The following is a 20,606-nucleotide window of genomic DNA, read 5'->3' on the forward strand; positions in this document are numbered from 1 at the left end:
TACTGTAGGTTTTATGATCAAATATATTAATCTTCTGTTTTCCATACTTTTTTTTTCATTGAACTTAAGCCCGTTAACTATGGCCATTAGCTGTTTTTGTTGTGTTTTTGTTTATAGTGAAGAGTGGAACGGTTGAAACATGTTTTTACGTTTGGCAGAATTTCAAGTTGGGCACCCGTAGGTTTCTGCCATGCGTGGGTGGGGGATGGCGGCATCTTTCTCCGGACACCGTGACTTGCCCGAAGAAAAATGCCACCCGTGGCCGGGATCGAACCCACTCGGCCACTCCGTCCCCCTTTCTATACTTTTCATAATTATAAACTTAGTTATATCTGTAAAACTTGTGTACCTATACATTTATTATGAATATTAAACATAAAGTTATAGGTAATACGTAATAACATCACCAAACTCATATTTACTTATATTAATAATTTAACTGTTGTAATATTCAAAGTTGAAAGCTGTTAATGAAATTTATTGTGTATATAAAAATAAAATTGGCAATGTTAATAATTATTTGGAAAATATAATTTTCTGTACCTGCAGTATTCAAATTTAAAGATGAATGTATTTTATTTTTACAGGAGAGCGGAATTGGGTTACCAGTGACTATCAAAGTAGACGAACGAGGATTTTTCTTGCATTGGATGGACCAGAAAAAAGTAAAAGCACTGCTTAATGACTATTATTGTGACCTAACCGAACCTATATTATAACGACTGCGTTTATTATTACCATATTTATTTTTTTATTTTGCTGTATTTTTTTGTCAGGACTGTGAAGTGATTGACATGTCGACGATACGAGATACTAGGACAGGAAAATACGCCAGGGTCCCAAAAGTATTTTTATTTATTATATTATATAAATTAATGTGTGCGTGTGTGTGTGTAATTATAAATGTATATGTGTATTTATACACACGCTTGTACTATGTAGGAGTATGTGTGTAGTTATGTTTGATGAATGATTTTATGTCCCTCGGTTTTATTTAGGACGCGAAATTGAGAAGTGTCGTGTGTATGGGGTCCCAAGAGCCATTGGGCGATAAAACGATTACCGTCGTCGTGGCCACGGATTTTGTGAACGTGTCGTTCATTAATTTCTGTTGCAATAAAAAGCAAACAGCCCAAGTAAGCATAATATATTACATAATAATAATTATTTTTTATCACATTATCGTGATCAATATAATAATAGAATATATTGTTAATTATACTTATAATAATATATAAAAATAGACGCATAGTATAATATATTATATACAAATATAAGCATATTAAACACGAGAAATAAAAATAATATAAGTTGATGATTTATTTACTTTTTCTTATTTTTTAAATTAAATACCTATATGTAATTCTTGAACACTATTTAGTTCCCAGGATTAATACAATTTCAAAAATGATATTATTCCAATATTGCATTAATTTACATTTATTATATGTTTATAACCACTGATTATTTTCATGATACATGATATTATGTAACGAGAGAAATTATTAAAAATAAACTTTTCGCACTATTAGTAGGTAAGTGTATGATCTGGGAAATATACATGTTTTTAAAATTAATAGTAATTACCTTAAGGAATACATATTATAATAAATTAATAATTTTAAAATATCATACTCGAAGAGGTACAAAATTGTGATGATAGTTCACTCCGCAGTTATAGTAGAATACATGTAACTTCTGCAGCTGGGCTTAAATTATAAGACACTGGAAACTCACTTTATATACATAAATATTTTTATATTACCGTAGAATAATATTTTCTGCTACAAAATGATTCAAAACCTTTTTATGTTTAAAAGCATTTGAATTTTGAAGTTAATTTTTAATTTATATTTAATTTCTTTTCTGTTTAAAATGTTTATAATAACTGTTTTTTCTGAGGATTTGGTATTTCACTTATGATGTAGATAATATAATTTTAAACTTCGTGTACTTTTAAGTTATTATTATTGAATTTGACCGACCAGAAGAAAAAATACGGAGATTTCGGACGAAAATCTACGTATTATATAGAGATAGAAATATGAAATTATGTACTCCTCTGTAGGCTTTAATTGGACGTTATATATAGTTACCTACATTTATACATCGAATTAAACTTGTTTGTTACATTTCTAAGTACTGTCATCAATTATATAACTATGCGCTTTTGAATAAAGGAAATTTAAATTTAAAATTTACTTATTAAGCTATTAAATTATTTCATAATTTATTGTAGCCTTGTAAGCGTATATAGTGAGTAATTATATTATTTTTTTTTTATAATTTCTCTTTATTTTTACCCTTGAAACCCCTATAATTACTATTAAAAATTTCGCACAAATTAAAAAATTATACAAAGATTTCAAAATTGTATTTCAATATTATAAATTTTAGTTGATAACTTTCATTCTAGATACTGAGCTAGGAGATGAATGTATTGATTTTGATAATAGTCTTGAAGTTAGAATTTTGACAAAATGTTTATTTTATCATTTACTATAAAAAATATAATTTAAAAAATATTTTGACTGTTTTCGAGCTATTTATAGACATTTAAAATTTTTAAACATTTTGAGTTTTTTATATGCTGTAAAATTATTTTCTCCGAGTTAAATAATTTGAAAATTTAACACAAGTCTCCTCATAAGTTGTTATAGTAAATAATTCAAAAATATTAAATAGGTACCTATACAAAGGCACGATTTTTTTATGAGCATTTAAAGTTAAGTTGGATTAAGACAAAATTCATCAAAATCACGTAAATAAAAACATTGTTTAAAATGAATGCAATATTATTTTAATTTCATTAAATATATATTTATTTTTACTTTAATAATAACATGTAGACCACGGTATATTACCGTGATGTAGACTATAGACACCGTGCAGACAACGGAAAACAGCGCTGCCTAATGGACAATTGGCAAACAAGTTGGTAGCAACACTTTCCTACACAATACACGCAAATTTGTTCCTTTTCTTAAATTTTGGTAGTTATGTGGCCTGTAAAACTTGTAAGGTACATTTTTTATTAACGAATTGGCCCTTGGCCTTATACTATTTGTTTATTTTTACTGTTTTATTTCAACTTAATTTTAATAATGAGCAAAAATAAAAAGGGAAGTGGTCAATAAATGTGTTGTCTTGTGAACTGTAGTTATACATACCGAACTGGTCATAAATTATTTAATTTTCCAAATCGACAACATGAAAAAGAACTTTAAAAAAAATTGGTAAAAAGTATTAAAAGAATGAAGTTAGTATTGTTTTTGTCTTACCATAATTATATTATGCTAATATTTTAATACAATTTCTCTATCAATAATTTCAAATTTGTGCATGCCTGTAGCATTGATGGAACACCATGGATACCTACAGTTATATGTGGTTACCATTTTGTTGAAAATAAGCCAATAAGACGTCCAAATAGGGTTAACAAAAAATAAGCAATAACTAGGTATAATAATAATAATAATAATAATTGTTGTCATTTTAGCTAATTTCATGTTCTATTTATGACACAATGTGTTTATTATTGTTCAATACATAGACATTTAAATATATTTATATGTCCTATCAGTATGTGTATGTCTATGGTTCAATACTATCATTTATATTGTTATTACTGATAGGTACCCATAGTTAATATATTGAAGGAGTTTGAAGTTTTACTTTTTTGAATATTTTATAGTTAATACAATAATACTGCCAACGAAAATAATTCTTTGCTTATTAAATTTAGGTAGTACCCATACTGTCCTACAACAAATTAAATATTATCATAATATGCATGTGTGGAATGTGAGTTATATATTTGCAGACTATAAATTTCATATCTCATTTATTGATTTTGGGACTTATTAAAAATTACTAAAATCTTCAAAACCTTGGGGTTATGAATGGACTGAATATTGTGCGTAAAATCGGCGCTACCAAGTAGTACGCGTGTTGACTCCCCAGAGCGCTAGTTGTCTTCCTGCAAGGTGTCTATACTTACTCAGTAAATGACAATTAAATTCTTTATTAGGTATACCGTAAAGGATAATAGGAAAATAAGGTGAAAACATCAGAAGTAGTGGATGTCATAAAGCAGTTGTGGTGCATTACAATAGTTATTCATCATCTAATTAACACAATATGGTAGTATTATAAATGTAAATATATAATTTCCAAAGTAACGTGGGTATTAATTATATACGATGACCAGATAACAGGGCGAGAGAGTGTTGGTCAGTCTGAATATTACGTTATAGTATTACAAATTTGTTGTTTTACCAATAAAAAAATAACGCCGATAAATTATAAACTGATTTGTTAATGAAGTGTTTTTAAAATTTGTTTAAACAGTGTTAAGCACGTATATTAGATTATTCGTATAGGTATGCGAAAATGAAAGCAACCCGAAAAGTAAACTGCAAATTGAATGACTATTTTGTCATTGTTTAGGTACTAAATTATAATAATTATCCTTTTGTATTACTTCCTATTAGTTATTACTTGTATAGTTTGTCTCTAATTACTGTAAATTAGTTACGTCTAGTGTTTACTATAGATCTTAGTACCAACTCAAGTGGACTGGATAGAAATTCATCGGTGCTAGGTATATCATTTTAAAATAAATAATAATACTGTATCACAAGGAAAAAAGTTTGGGAACTACTGTTTTAGATGATTGACGTGTATCCTATTGTAGTATTTTTAACATTTTAAATACACCAGCTGTAATATTATAATACGGATTAAACGATTAAACGTGAAATGTTTAAACATTGTTTTTAAAATATTAATCTGTAAATATGAATAAATATTTATAATTACTTTAGGAATTAAATAGTAATGAAGATAAATTGTTTATAATTTATAAATAAACACGTTTTATTGATAGAACAGAATAATATTATATTGTTTAAATATTCACATATTATCATTATATTATGTTGGTTTGTTTTTAGTACTGGATTTATTTAGGATTGTCCTTAAAATATAAAGTATCATGATTCATAACTATATTTTTTCAATTATACTTTTTGTTTACTACTATATTATTTATTCTTGCTAATATTAATATTACTAAAGTACAATAGTATTGAAGGAGTCCTTTTGAATTGAGTCCAATTATTAATTATTTAGATTTTAAAATATTATTTTACTTGAGTATTGCAGTCTACTGATGTAGGTTTATGAAGTATGATGTAATATTATAACATATATAGTTGCAAAATATAATCCAAATATAATCACTTATAGTATGGTTATGATAAGTTAAAATAGGTTATGTTTTGTATTTCTAAGTAGTTCAAAATATGTTTGTGGTGAATTAAAAAAAACAATGTTTTTGAAAAAATCTTGTACCATTATAAAAAACAACTCAAACTTGAAACCCCTTTTGGTTGTTTAATGCTTCTTTTATAATATATATTATATACTGAGTGCGACCCTAGAATAACTATGTTAAAGTATATCGATGTATTGTGCTCGTTTCAAACAAGACGGGATTGTGGCCAAGATTTCTCTCGGGGAGGGAATATATCTTTGTATATCAGCGGGATATCTTTGTGCCATAAAGGATTTATAAAAACGCAATAATAATCGACTGGGCCAAAACGCAAAATGAAATATTACTAGAAAGGCTGTTTCTTTTTCATCTAAATTTTTGTATCTAATTTAACAGGTCACCTCCAATATTAAAATCAAACACATTTTCCTTCCAAAGGTGAAACACTAAATCAAATTTGAATTGAAATGTCTATTCACTTTTGTTTTTAATTAAAAAATGAAAAGAAAAAAAGTTGAAACATGGGGGACAATCCCTATTTACAGTTCAAGCGCTTGAATTGAGTTAAATTGAACTAATTTTAAAAAAGAAATATTAATTCCAACGTGGATTTATTTATAAATAAATAAATATTCTGGTCTTAAATTTGCATAATATTCAACATTTCATTCATTCATTATTTTCAATGAAGATTTCTGCAATACGATAATTTGAAATTTATATTATTTTACGATAAATAGGTGAGTACACAGTAGTCATAAATGTGAACATGATAATAAAATAATTTTAAATTAATATTTGATCCTTATAACAATTTTTAAATTATTATTCAAATATTCAATATTATGTGTTAATATTAACAGTTTGAAGATAAAAAGTATAGATACATATGTTTATGTAATATGTATTTATATAAATAATTTATCAATGATTTTTACAATAACTTTGGATTTTTTTTTTCGTTTACCAGAGAAATATCAATAATTTTTTTTTAAATTCATAATGATGTATGATTGTTACCATCTATAAATTGCTAGGTATATGTATTTGGTCATAAAGACTTACTCAGTATTGTTTTACACATATGTACAAGTGTACAACATAATTATAAGACACATTGATATTGTTAAAATAAAAATGTATTATGTAGTTAATACCCAGCAATAGTGTAGTGATTCGGGTATTTTTTGACAAGATTTGGATGTAAATTAATAATTTACGTCTATAAAAAAATATCTTAGTTATTATACTAATTGAATAAATCATTAATTGTATTGTAGTTTCTATTATATTATTTATAAAATTAATCTAGATGTTTATTACATTTTCTTAGAATACGTTTACAAACTATCTATACACTCAGACAGATATACAGTTATTAATAAAATAACAACAAAATATAAATGTATTTTATGTTTGAAAATATTAATTGTGTCTGTTTGGTTGCAAATGCTTTAATCAAGTCACTGTAATATTATATACATTATGATTAGGTTTGATAGGACATTTTAATTTATTAAAGTTAATATTATATATTTATATTAAATAAATAAATAAAAATACAATGAATACACGAGGATAATAACTGGGGTAATACCTATATATATAGGGCAATTACCAACCATGCTCACGTTCTTTAATCCTTTCGCAATCTATTTCAAATTCTAATTTTCAAAATTGTATACATAAAGCCAAAATTTCAAATAAGTACTTAAAATTGTTATAATATTTAAGGAGTACCTGGCTCCATGAAAAACATGTTTTTATTTTCAAATAAAAACCATTATTTTTTTTACCGTAGGTATGTTGTCTAATAAAATGTTATATGTATATTTTGATAATTTGGATTAATTTAAATCGAAATTTGAACGAGCAGTTTCGTTGTTATTATACTTTATGTTTATGTAGCCATATAAATAGGTAGGTACATAAAAATATTATTAAGAATAATAGTCCTTTATAATGGATTTACATAAAATATAAAATTGATGTAATAATTATAAATTAGTCTTGTATAGTGTTTCCCAACCTTTTTGACACTATGCACACCTAAAGAACTTTTGAAAGGTCACGGATCACCTCGATTTCAGGAGACCTTTTTTTATTATTATTAACAAGGATTGCATTTTTCAGATTTTAGATTTTTAAATAAATGAAAATAATGACATTTTCAATAACAATGTTAATTATTTACGCCTTACAGTTCACTAACTTATTTTTAATCGTTTCTTTATAGATAATTCATTATAATTAATGTTTATCACATGCAACTGTCGGGGTTGTTCTTTCCTTTAAAAGTTCGGGAATCCAAGGATGTATACTGTTGTTCAGACCCATAATACAGATGTATAGTAACTTGAATGGGTAGGTACTATTTTTTTCACTACATTAAATTTTTTTAGTAAAAAAAAAAAATTGTGCCGTGGACCATTGGTTGGGAAATATTAGTCTAGTACTGATTATACTCGGAACATTTTTACAATTTATACAGTTTTCATAAATTCATAAATCATTGTTATTTGCAAATCATCTAAGACCATATTATATTTAAACCTATTATTCGTTTCCATTATCATAAATTAGTATTCTTTACTACATGGATATTATCCTTAGTATCTACTTTAGTCTTTAAGTTATATAAATCAGAAATTCAAATTTTGATTAAAATACATTGACATTTTCGAAAAATTACATTAACTATTTAAAAAAAAATGGTTGTTATTATTAGGAAAAAGAAGTTAATGTCATCATCACAGGTATAACTCCTTAAAATACATATAACATCTAATTATTTGAGAATATAATTCTATACCTAGTAGACTTAAGACATCCTAGTATCAAAATTTTAATTAATTCATTTTTAAAGTAAAATATGGAGGTGAGCATTGAGCATGATTTGCGAAAATATTGAGAAAAAAATCACGGAGCCGGAATACAATTCCCCGAAAATAACGAGACAAATATCACACTGGTTTAAAAAATGACTACTATGTTGCCAGTGAATTATCAACAACTAATTGTGGTGAAATAATTATATATTATTATGTAAATATGTATATATACATATTAACATTTACATAAAATTACCTACATACAATTATATATAACAAACTACATTTATAATTTTCATTAAATTTTTTATATTTACTGAAACCTTTTATAACTCAGTAAGTATTTAAAAAACAGATTTAAATTTGTTTAGTATTTTTTGAAGGCAATTAAAATTTAAAGAATAAACTCTCACTCTTATACTTTGCACTATATGTGTTATAATATTATTGCATGTTTTTAAAATTGGAAATACTTGATTGATTTATGGCTTAGACCAAAGGTGGGCAAGTTAATGAAAATAATTAACTCAAGTTAAGTTAAGTTAAAAGGACACAAGATCGATAAGTTAAAAGTTAACAGTTAACAAATTATAAATTTAACTCGATAAGTTAAAAGTTAATATAGAAAAAAATATTAACTTAACTCAGTTTAAAAAAAGTTTATCTATTTTTTTTTTAAATTAGTATGTAAATCATATAAAGAGTGAATGTATCTTTCTAGTTTCTAATTTTTAAATTATAAAAAACAATGTTATTGAACTTTTATCATAATGTACACTGTTACCGTTTTACTTTTACTTTACTATTATTTACTAATTTAAACTATACTCATTTCAAATTAATAATTTAACAAATATATTTTTTTATATCTTATAGAAATTGAATGTCATAATACGTGAAGATGAGTACATGGCCTTCATATATATTATAAGTTATTTAACATTAAATCATAACAATTGTCAATTTGTAATTTAAAATTATTAATTTTATTAAAAACATTTATAATTGCAACTCGCTTAATATATAATTTATAACTTAATAAAATATATTAATATACACAAAATTATGTTATCAAGAAAATGTTTGTGTTTTTCTATTGGATTATTTTTATTTTACACTGATATAGTAATATTAACGTATAAACGAAAAATTTTAAAATGTTTCAACTTGATGGATTTTTTTAAAATCAACTGAGTAAAGCTAAGTTATTTCAACTGTGAATTAAACTAGTTAAGTTCATAAGTTGATTAGAAAATAAACTAACTAGTTAAGTTAAAAAATTAAAAAAAATTAACTTTTTAACATAACTTTAACTTCTTAACTAGTTAAAGCCCACCTTTAGCTTATAGACGCTTAGTGTTAAACAAAACTTATAACTAGGGCCCGGATTTTTATGCAAACATTTTTGTTAAATATGCATATATATATGCACTCAACAATTCAAAAATATGCAAATAATATGCAAAAAAAAATATTGTTTAAAAAATCAAAATTTAAAAAAATTAAAAAATTAAAAAATATAGTATTAAGTGAAAAAAAATTACAATTTAAAAATCATTTTTTAAAATTTGTATTAAGCATAAAAATGTGTATTAATTAATAATTATTGAATGAGTACCAACATGATGTAACAAAATGTGCTTTTAAATTATCAAATTGAAAACTTCTACGATTGTCGCGTAGCATATCACCTTGTATCTCGAAAAACTTCTTTCACGTCTGCTGACACAATGGGTGCGTATTTGAAACAAGAAATATCTTCTGGTAACAACTCTGCAAGGTCTTCATCATCGTTTCTTATTTCTCCGTTTATAAATTCAGAAATTTTTTTTATTTGTGATAATCCGGGATTTTTTGATAATACTTCTGATAGTTTAACTTTAGCAAATTGAATACCTCGTCCTCCTTCACTCAATTTATTTTCTACATTTTGAACCAATTCTAGACTTTTTCCAAGATTGACACTCGATTTTTCTAGATACGTAAAAGTGTCTGTTATGCATTGGAAATTTGATAGAATTATCGAAAGTTCATGTCAGGAACGTCGGCGATCGGGCAAAATCGGCATGTATATCAAACTTTGAGTAAAATTTAAAATATTTTATTAAGTATTTATTAAATATGCACATTTTATATAACTACCCCGAAATATGCAATTATTATGCATTTTGATGCAAATATGCAAAAATATGCAAAAAAAAAATTAACAGTAGAATCTACGTTTTACGAAACTTCAAGATATTTAATCAGAATTATTATACGCCAAATGTAGAAGAATATGCGTTTGCATAAAAATCCGGGCCCTACTTATAACTCTGGTAATCTTGTATTCTAGTTACATTTTCATAATTTCTTAATAATTTTTCATTAAAATTTGATAGACTTCTGTGATCTATAGAATTTAACCCAAAGTAGAATTCATATTATTTATTTACAAGTTTTTTTGATTTTACGATTATACATGCGTTTAAAATACTATATAAGTAGAAGATTAAAATAATTTATTTGCCAACATTTAAGAAATTTTCCGCGTTCTCTCGTCAGTTGTTTCGAAATTTTTATTACAACGGCAGATGCAAGTATAATATTTAAATTGTAATGGTTTCATTTGCTTGATTCATTTACTTATTTTAAATTTAAAAATAAAAATTAGAAAATACCAATAATGTTTTCCTAGATAAAATATTAATTGATTCTAGTAATAGGGATAACAAAATTGTGTCGATTATGATGAACATAAATAATATTTTTTTTAATAATGTGTATTGCGGGTAAAACGAAGATGATAAAAATTAATATTATTCGTATATAGTGTCAGCTATTCTTAAGTACTAAGTAGGTACTTGGACTTCTAATAACTGAGTAATATTATTTCAAAATAATATGTGTGAATCGCTTTACGTTCATTTTATGTTTTTTTTTTAGAATGATAACGAGAATATTAATAAATATGTTAATAATGTAATATATAATGCAGGTATTTATTTAAACTAAAAATATTTGAAGTATGATATATATATATATATATATATATATATATTACATGGTGATAAACATTGATACTGTGAATAGATTATTTTACAAAAAAACTTAATTATATAGGTACCTCCTGTTAATTTATACAGGTCTGTAAAGTTACTAATCGATTTCAATCATCTATTTGACAATATTGCAGTGTACTTGACCCTTTTCAGTGTCATTGCGGTGAATTATGATGTCTTTATTATTATGTATTCGTTTAGCAGAGTTTGCAGAGGTAAAACATTGTTACCATGCCATTAATTGTTATTTATCATATTATTTAGGTATGGACAGATGGTCTTTTGAAGCTTGCTCTGAATTTGGTGCAGCTAAATTGGTCACCAATAGCGTTCTTGCACAAAACGCATACCAAATTGAGTTTATTAGTAGACAAGAATGGCAAAATTCCAATAAAAAAGTGATTATTACATTTTTATATTATTTTATTTACAATATTAAATATAATTATTTGTATATCATTATTTAAACAGAATTTTTAAAATCTCGTTCTATACAAACAATTTAAAATTTAAAATATTCATATTCTGAGTTGGTTAGATTTATTACTTGTTTGTGTAGTAATTCATAAATATTGAATATACACAAGCATAATGTTTTTTATATAGCGTTATTTTAAGTTCAAATTTTGACAGAATTTGTCAAAATCACGAACATTTATACAATTTGTTGTTTTTACTTGTTATTCATTTATAATATGTTTAAATTTATACCAAAGGGGTAAAAATGTAATAGACAATATAAGGTCCCTCGTAAGTTTTCGTATAACAGTTTAAATGTTTCGAAAATACGCATTCATAATTTTTTTTTTATAGCCCTTTATAGTTAAAACTTTTGCAAAATTATTATATATGTTAGGAAGTATTTACTTATTATAAAAAAAATATTAAGAACAGTATATTTTAATAATTATTATATTATGATATTTGTGATATCTTTTTCAAGTATTAGTTCAACATACCGTATAATTAGTTATAGTTAAACTTTCATTATAAATTATAATAAAATATCCTAAGAAATAGAGTCTGACATATCATTGTTTCCGCTCGTGACCCATTTATAAACAAAATCCTACTATACAGTAGAGTGCCTTCTCCAGTTATTCAATTGAGTTGGTAAATTTTCTCAAAACAATTAATATGTAATTCATATGCCTCATAGAATCATCTATTGAAGAAATAGCTTATTTATTTTGTATACATACATTTTTTTGAGCTGTGATTATTAACATGGAAAAGGAATTCCCTTAATCCAGGTTAATAAAATATTATAAACTGAGTTATTCCTATTAAACAGTTGTTATGAAGTAAAACGGTTTGTCTCACTTGACTTAATGTGTATTTAGGCACTTCACTTTGAACTCATCTGCATTCATTCCACGAAATATAAGATAAAACCCTTGTGTGCCTCATGTAATATACTATACTGGGTACAAACCGTTCATTATTCAATTAATTATTAATGACATCGTTCAAAACAAATGAGCATACACCTCAGCAAAAATTCCAATTAAATTAAATAATTACTAGAATACTGCTAAGATATGCTTAAATAGCTAATCGAATATTATGTATATATTCTATTTTTATTGCTTTACAATGTGTGCTTTTTCAAAAAAAAAAATAATGCTCATAGTTGTTATATCAAAATGTATTAACATAAAGCAGTTCAGCACTATATATTATCATGACGTATTAGAAATTTAATACTGAATGTGCTTGGAAGTACCGACCCACTTATTTTAATTTCGAAGTACGTTTGGGCTCTGTTCTAAATCGTTTTTCGTATGCAATCATTATTGCTTTGAAATATAACCATATATATAACCACTCCAATACCTAATTCATCACTTTTTTTTGTATTTATTATCGAGATCGTGTCAACTAACGTCGAGGAAAATATGATTAAAAAAAAAAAATTAATGATTAATGGAATATATCCTGGTACATAATCATATATACATCTAAATGAGCTGTACGATTTTTAATTTATCTATTCATTTTATTTAAACTTATTTACTTTGAATATTTTTAATTTGTTTCATCAAATGGACAATAATTACAGGTATTGAAAACTTTATAAGCTGCGTAAATTTCACTATCCGAATTCGTGACACAAAAACTGTATACCTACACAGTTAAAAGAAATATCAATAACGTGAAAATTGATTTATAAATAATATTTATTTTCTTACCTTGTCCAGCGTTTGTGTTTGCGTATTTTTTAACTGATAATATCTTGCGTACATCGGTGCCTATAAGTCTCTTTATAATATTATACAACACGAAATTAAATTACCACAAGACACTTTGTATCTGTATAATAATATATATTATATACTCTTGACATTCATTTTTACATATTTATTTATAATAATTTTAGTATTCTCAAGACGTTCGCGCAGAACAAAGACGATAGGAAGAAAGTCGAAAAAGCCCTGGAGTCATCTGGATTACCGTCGAATAAAGTACGTATTATAATTCTAAATGTTAAATTGTATTAATTAGACCAATAGTAATTAATATTATATTATTCAGAATGATTTCGTTAGTCCGGTAAAATTCATATTTGAAGATTTCTTCACTTTCTACAAAAATCTTACTGCTCGACCCGAAGTTGCACAATTATTTGATGACGTGTAAGTACATTTCAACATTAAAATAAATTAAAATGTATAACATAATAAAGTTGATAGCAAAATGCATTTACCGATACAGTTTATAAATGGTACAAATATCAGTTACCTAGTTAGTGAATATAGATATCAGTATGATAATGATTTATGGTTTATATTATAATATATAGCTTTGAACTAATTGTTAATTTACTTTATATTTGTTCTGGTACTTGCATTCTGTGATATGATGTTAATTTGCTATACACTTGAACTGTAAGACAGGGTTATCTTATATAATATTATTAATATCCTTTGGTAAATAAAGTGTATAGGTAGGTACAGTGTACACTATATATATTCTAATGGATGAGTTAAGGGTCATAAAATTAAACAATGCTTACAGGGCCAGATTATGATTTTTGGCGTCTCGGGGTTAGTTTTTTCTTTTTTTAGCACCACCTTACATTTTTCATTATCCTGTTTTAATATTTGTATTGCAAGTTAATCTATAATAATAAAATATGACGATATCTTTAAATATTCCAATTAAAAATATGAATGATTTAAAAACATATTTATAAAAAAATTATACCTAAACACCACATGATATGCTTTTCCATTGTGTATTTGTGTATATTATATTATAATACATATAAAGGTGCTTAATACCAAATTTATGACGTGCATACCCCCATCCCCTCCAAGAAATTTCTTGAACATTTTTATTTAAATATTTTGTACCTAGGTACGCCAATTGTATGAATTTGTTTGACAGTTTTTATAATTTGTTCATAAGTAATATCGAAGTAATATCGAAAATACTGGTAGAAGGCCAGTGACAAATGTATCCAACCCCTTCAGTATAATTTAAGCAATTAAGTATTCATTTATTTTACTTTCGTAGATGCAATTTCTCAATTTTTATGAATTTGCAAGACCGTTTCTAAAATTTGTATTTCACCCGTGCCTCACTAATAGGTGAAATACACATAGGAGTAACTAAGATAGTAGTTACATAGTATTCCGTACGATCTATAAACAATTTTCTGTCAAGTTCAAATTTTTTTTCAGAATCAAAATCGGACGACGTAAACTAACTTTAATTTTATCAAAACTTAGGGTCTTTTGAGATAAAATTGATGACAGTAACTAGGCTTAAGTTAAATACTGAAATTATTTAATCAACACTGTCACGAAATATAATTGTTATTAATGGCATTTTCTACTGATGGCTTTTCGAGATCAATAAAAAGAAATATAGTTATAATTATCTCATTGATGTTTATTATTTATAAAACAATTGTTTTTTTTCTATTACAAATTAGTAATTACAATAATAATGAACTCATTACAAATAATTTTAATTCTACTTGTACCTATTTAAAATACAAAATAATACGTACAACACTGTACAGCTTTTTGTGGCGTGAAGTAAAATAGGACGAGGGTCAATTATCACCCACATAACACCACCATAAAGATACTACGAGTTTTTAATTCGCAAACCATTGACATTGATTAGAAAATTAATTTATAATATTAGTTTACAGCGTTAAGTTTTTAGAAATAATAAGACAAAAGATTACATGTTTATTATAGTTATACGTATATACCATAATATTAATATAATACCCTAATACTTACTTAGGATTGAACCTTAACTACTACGTTTCATCAAATTCCTTTGATTCATTGTTGTTTAACATTTTTTTATGGTAAACAATATTTGTATCTTTTAATTAGAACTGAAATATTTTTATAATTGAAAATTAAATAGTAATTTTTTATTCAGTAAAATATAATTTTATTTAGGTATTTTCATAAAAAAATGTATGTTTCAATGATAACAGTCGTGTGCTTTATTTCAGCTTATACACATTTTTACGAAAAAACCTGCTTTTGATCAAATCATTGTTATTTTTATAGTAATTCAACAACGAACAACTGTATTTTTACAAAATATTTATATGAATATTATCCACATATGATAACATTTTTTAATATTTTGACACTTTTTGAGCTGTTTATAGTCATAAGAAATTTTGGATTTTTTTTAGTTTTTTTTTTCAATCATAAATTGTCGATAAATAATTTTTCACTCGGTCAAAAAAATTGGAAATTGAATACAAAGTTTGTCATAAGTTGTTATTAGTGTAATTTAAAAAAAAATTGAAAATAAATGTACAATAATTTTTTATGGGCATCAGAAATTTGACTTTTGAAAAGTTCGTCAAATTCATGAACATTTGCAAATTAATTTGAGTTAGAAATTCATAAAATAATGTTATTTTATCCATGGTTTAAAAATTTAATACAAGTATCTGAAGTATCTCATAGGTTTACCCTACCTTTATCAAAAAAAAAAAAGTGTACCGGCGGTACACATTCATTTTTTATGAGCAGTTGAAACTTCGAATTCTTACAACATTAGATATTCACCCGCAAATTAACAACTTTACATCGAATGTTTTCTTATTTTGTTGTAATTTAAAAATATTATATTTGTAGGTACCGTCTTGAAACTTTTAAAGTATGTTGTTTTTAAGTATAAAAATGTATACATACAATGACATTTTAAAATACTATGTTTACGACAAAAATTAATTCATCCTACTATTATAGCTGTACAAATAATAAAATACATTACTTTAATTGAAATAATATCATAAAATATACTTAGTAATATAGGCTGACTGACCGTTTTCGCTCAAAATCGCTTTTTTATACAATGTTTTTTATATCATTGAACTCAAATTTAACACATCTGTTACACTGAACTACACGCTACTTATTATGTACCTACAGCAGAGTAGTAATATCCACTTTTTAAAATCGTATTTGAAAAAATAAATTATAATTATATTTTAATAATTATATTCCATTCTTAAAACATGACAATCTTGCTCTCAACGCGTAGTAAGTGGATATTTCTTATCAATGTATTCTGACATATTGACGATTATATTTATATTTTATATGTTTGAAAATGTACGTTATAGTCATTAATTTGTCATCTCGCTGAACACTGTCTTACCAACTAATGAAAATTATAAAGGCTAAATGCAATAGTTTAAATTAAGAAAGACCCGCCATAATTTTGAGTCACTTTTAATATTCATAACAGCTTTATTCAAGTACAAAAAATGAACTATTCAAACAGTTAAGTATTTCAATATTGTATAATATTGATAGATAGCAAATGATACCAAAATATAACAAATGATAGCAAAAGATAGCAAATGATCGACTAAAAATATTATTATAACATTATAATATTATTATAATATTATCATTACAAAATGTAGATAATATATTGTGTATTTGTGATATTGCAACGATTTTTTTCGTTTTTATGATTAAGGCGTATACCTATTATTTAATTCATGAATAATAAACTATATTTAATGAAGTTTATGCAAAAATAAATAATAATCTATAATTTAACATTAAGGACGTCCAGAGGCTCAAGAATACCGTAAACGCTATTTAAATCTATGACATTTTTTACTCATAATATTTTTCATGTTTATCTAGGGATTACTAGAGGTACAAGAGTTATTGAAATTGAAAATATCTATCTACTTCTTATAAAAACCCAAGCCGGATATAACAAACTAAAAAAGTTATTTTTTTACACGTATGTAAAGCGCATAAACAAACAATTATATTCAATTACCAAGGGATAGTCTGTGAGAAAATGATAAAAATGATAAAAAATACGTTTGTAAAAAAATGCTCACGACTGAATATTACCCTAACAAGGAGAAAATGTCCTTATATGCCTTTAATTTATATACTCAAACATATTTTTGTTTATTCTTTTTGGAAAAATCTTAATTTTTTTATAAATTATTGTTTAGAATGATATGTATAAAAAAAATTTGCGTATCTATTCGACAATAGTGTTCACATCGATAAAATAGCATAATATCCTGTGTGCTGGTAGGTTATAATTTCGTTGACTATTAATAAAAAAACATAAAAGTATATATCGAATATTCACGATCGTGATTATCCGTTTAATCGCTTATCACTGCTATTTTCTCAGTTTAAAATATACGTACGTTAATTACCTACCTACAGTAACATTCATATGCTTCTCTTAGGTAATAATTATTTTTAGTAGCTGTAATGGCCACACTACAATACTCACTTAGCATGCTCAATTCTGAGAATACATTTTTCAGCAGATAAACCATAATATATTTTTCAATAATAAAAAGTAAACATTATTTCTTTGTATTATAAATTTAGCCATAGTATGTATCAATATATTTTATTAGCCCGCCTATATCCTTTGGGTATTGTTAATCCGGCCCTGATTTTAAGGTATTATTATGTCATCCTAATAAATTAATTGTACTATTATTTTTAACAATAATTATCCATACAAGGGTGTGCAACTGTAACTTGGGTACCATTTTCAGATGTTGTAGTGATCATGGAGCTTCGGGTAAGAAAAAACTTATGACAGTTGATCAGTTCGTCGATTTCTTAAATCGTACTCAAAGAGATCCTCGTTTAAACGAAATACTCCATCCATATGCCAATTCAAATAGAGCAAAAGACCTGATTCGTGAATTTGAACCCAACAAACAAAACGCTCAACGAGCCTTGTTGAGTTTTGACGGTTTTCTCAAGTATCTGATGAGCGCCGACAACCCCATAGTATCTTCTACTACATTTGAATTAAATAACGACATGGATCAGCCGCTATCGCATTATTTCATAAATTCGTCACATAACACTTACTTGACTGGTAACAATTATAGTGCACGGTATTATTTATAGTTTTCTAAAATTAGTTTTCAACTAGGTCACCAGTTGACTGGTAAGTCGTCCGTGGAGATTTACAGACAGTGCTTACTGTCTGGATGTCGATGCGTTGAATTAGATTTGTGGAATGGAAAGACAAATGAACCGGTAATTCTGCACGGATACACATTTGTACCTGAAGTGTCGGCTCGAGAAGTAATAGAGGCAATTGCCGAGTCAGCTTTCAAGTCGTCCGACTACCCAGTAATATTGTCATTTGAAAACCATTGCAACACTAAACAACAAGCGAAAATTGCCCAATACTGTCACGATTATTTCGGCGACATGTTGTTGTGCGAACCATTAGACAGTCATAAAGTAATAAACACAAATATTATTCATTGTTTTCATTTCGCACATTTAATGTATTATCCCTAATACGTAATAATGTATATGTTATTTTAGCTTGAGCCCGGCTTCTCGTTACCACCTCCTTCAATGCTGAAAAACAAAATAATTATAAAAAACAAGAAAAAACATCACCATCATCATAAAAAGCCTACGACTAGTGTAGTGTTGGAGCCAGCTACAGCTGCCACTTTGGTGTTGGGCAATGGAGATATACCACGAGGACCAATTCGACAATCCAGCAAGGACAGTAATCAAGACGAAGATGAAGGTACAAACGGTAGTTATTATATTATAATTGAACTAATAGGCAGCTATTAATATTGCAATGTAAAAAATATGGCTGGTAATAGTGCTAAAACATCGACTATTTTTTTTAACTTAATAGGACTGAAAATATTCAACTAGAATTGAAATAATTAAAAATTGCTATTTTAATATTGTTAATATTCTGTGGGTATATTACTATCATCATAGATAATATAGTTTTTACATTTTTACTCAATCTGTAACGAGTTTTATACAAAAACTTTAACTTCAATATTCATTTTTTCCTTTCAAACAATATTTACGGCGAATTATTTAATTATTTGGTTAAATTTAACTCAAATATATCAGATAAGGTATTTTTTTTTAAATTTAACTCTACGAACGTTCCTACATTTTACGCATGCAATTATTTATCATAGCTACATGGAGACGATCAATTTGGCCGGATATTTTTCATACATTTACTTTTTACAATTATTTATTTTGTATCATTATTATTGTTTTTTAAAGTTTACAATTTTACACATTATATAATTTTTGTAAGAAAAAAAAATCGATAATTTAGACAAAATAAAATTATAGGTAAGGACCTTTTTATACAGGGTATTTATAAAAAAAAAAAATAATATAGTCATTTTGGAATTCATATAATATTATATTAATAGGAATTATAAAAAATAATTTCACCTAATTGTGTTTTTTTTCAACTTAAAATTTAACTTATAGCTTATTAAGATGAGAAAAATTATAAAAATATGTTAAGTTTATGCATAAGTAATGTTATTAATACAATTGTAGATGATGATGACAGCAGTAGCGATACCGATGGAGAAGAAGAGGACGTAGATAGAACGGTTGATTTAAAACATGTTTTACAAGGTAAGCCTTTGGTCGACAAGGTATCCAACACCAAAGAGACTGAAGCTGGTACGGAAATTTCGGTTCTCGTAAATTATTGTCAATCAGTGCAATTCACCTCCTTTGAAAATGCAGAAAGTAAGTTTTATAAGAAGTTAAATATATTATAAGTACCTAGGGTACCGACGTAATATTTTTTACATTTTACATTAAAATGAAATATCATTCTCTCGTAGTGTATCATCTATGCGTAACATACGAAATGAGCGTTATACAGTTCTAATTTAGCTTTGCTAGTTTTACGTACAAGAGTATAAGAGTTACCTACCTATTACTAAACTTAAATGTAACAACATTTTCTCAGGTTTGTTGTAAGTGTACTTTCGATATTTTAATTTATTTTGAAACGAGTTATGAACATTTTTAAATTACAATACTCAAAACTTTATAGTTAAAGATTTATAATTTAACTTTGACACTTTTCAAATCAAAAAAGGTGGGTAAGTGGATGTCGCTCTGCTGTACAGTAGGTTACAAGTGAGTCACTGTA

At 25.9% G+C, this 20,606-nt stretch overlaps 1 protein-coding gene across 1 annotated transcript in view; it reads left to right on the plus strand.

Annotated features, from left to right (window-relative positions):
- Positions 1 to 554: 554 nt before the first annotated feature.
- The window catches only part of LOC100166756 (1-phosphatidylinositol 4,5-bisphosphate phosphodiesterase classes I and II), a 26,152-nt gene continuing 6,100 nt past the window's right edge, over positions 555 to 20,606 (plus strand). Inside the window, exons 1-10 of the mRNA XM_029487884.1 lie at positions 555 to 665; positions 777 to 845; positions 999 to 1,136; positions 11,415 to 11,548; positions 13,531 to 13,615; positions 13,686 to 13,786; positions 18,193 to 18,524; positions 18,582 to 18,898; positions 18,986 to 19,199; positions 19,997 to 20,194. Coding sequence (XP_029343744.1) covers positions 651 to 665; positions 777 to 845; positions 999 to 1,136; positions 11,415 to 11,548; positions 13,531 to 13,615; positions 13,686 to 13,786; positions 18,193 to 18,524; positions 18,582 to 18,898; positions 18,986 to 19,199; positions 19,997 to 20,194 — 1,603 coding nt within the window. The 5' untranslated portion in view covers positions 555 to 650. The remainder of the gene's footprint in view (positions 666 to 776; positions 846 to 998; positions 1,137 to 11,414; positions 11,549 to 13,530; positions 13,616 to 13,685; positions 13,787 to 18,192; positions 18,525 to 18,581; positions 18,899 to 18,985; positions 19,200 to 19,996; positions 20,195 to 20,606) is intronic.

This window comes from Acyrthosiphon pisum, chromosome A1 (genome assembly GCF_005508785.2).
Source record: "Acyrthosiphon pisum isolate AL4f chromosome A1, pea_aphid_22Mar2018_4r6ur, whole genome shotgun sequence".
Taxonomy (NCBI): Eukaryota; Metazoa; Arthropoda; class Insecta; order Hemiptera; family Aphididae; genus Acyrthosiphon; species Acyrthosiphon pisum.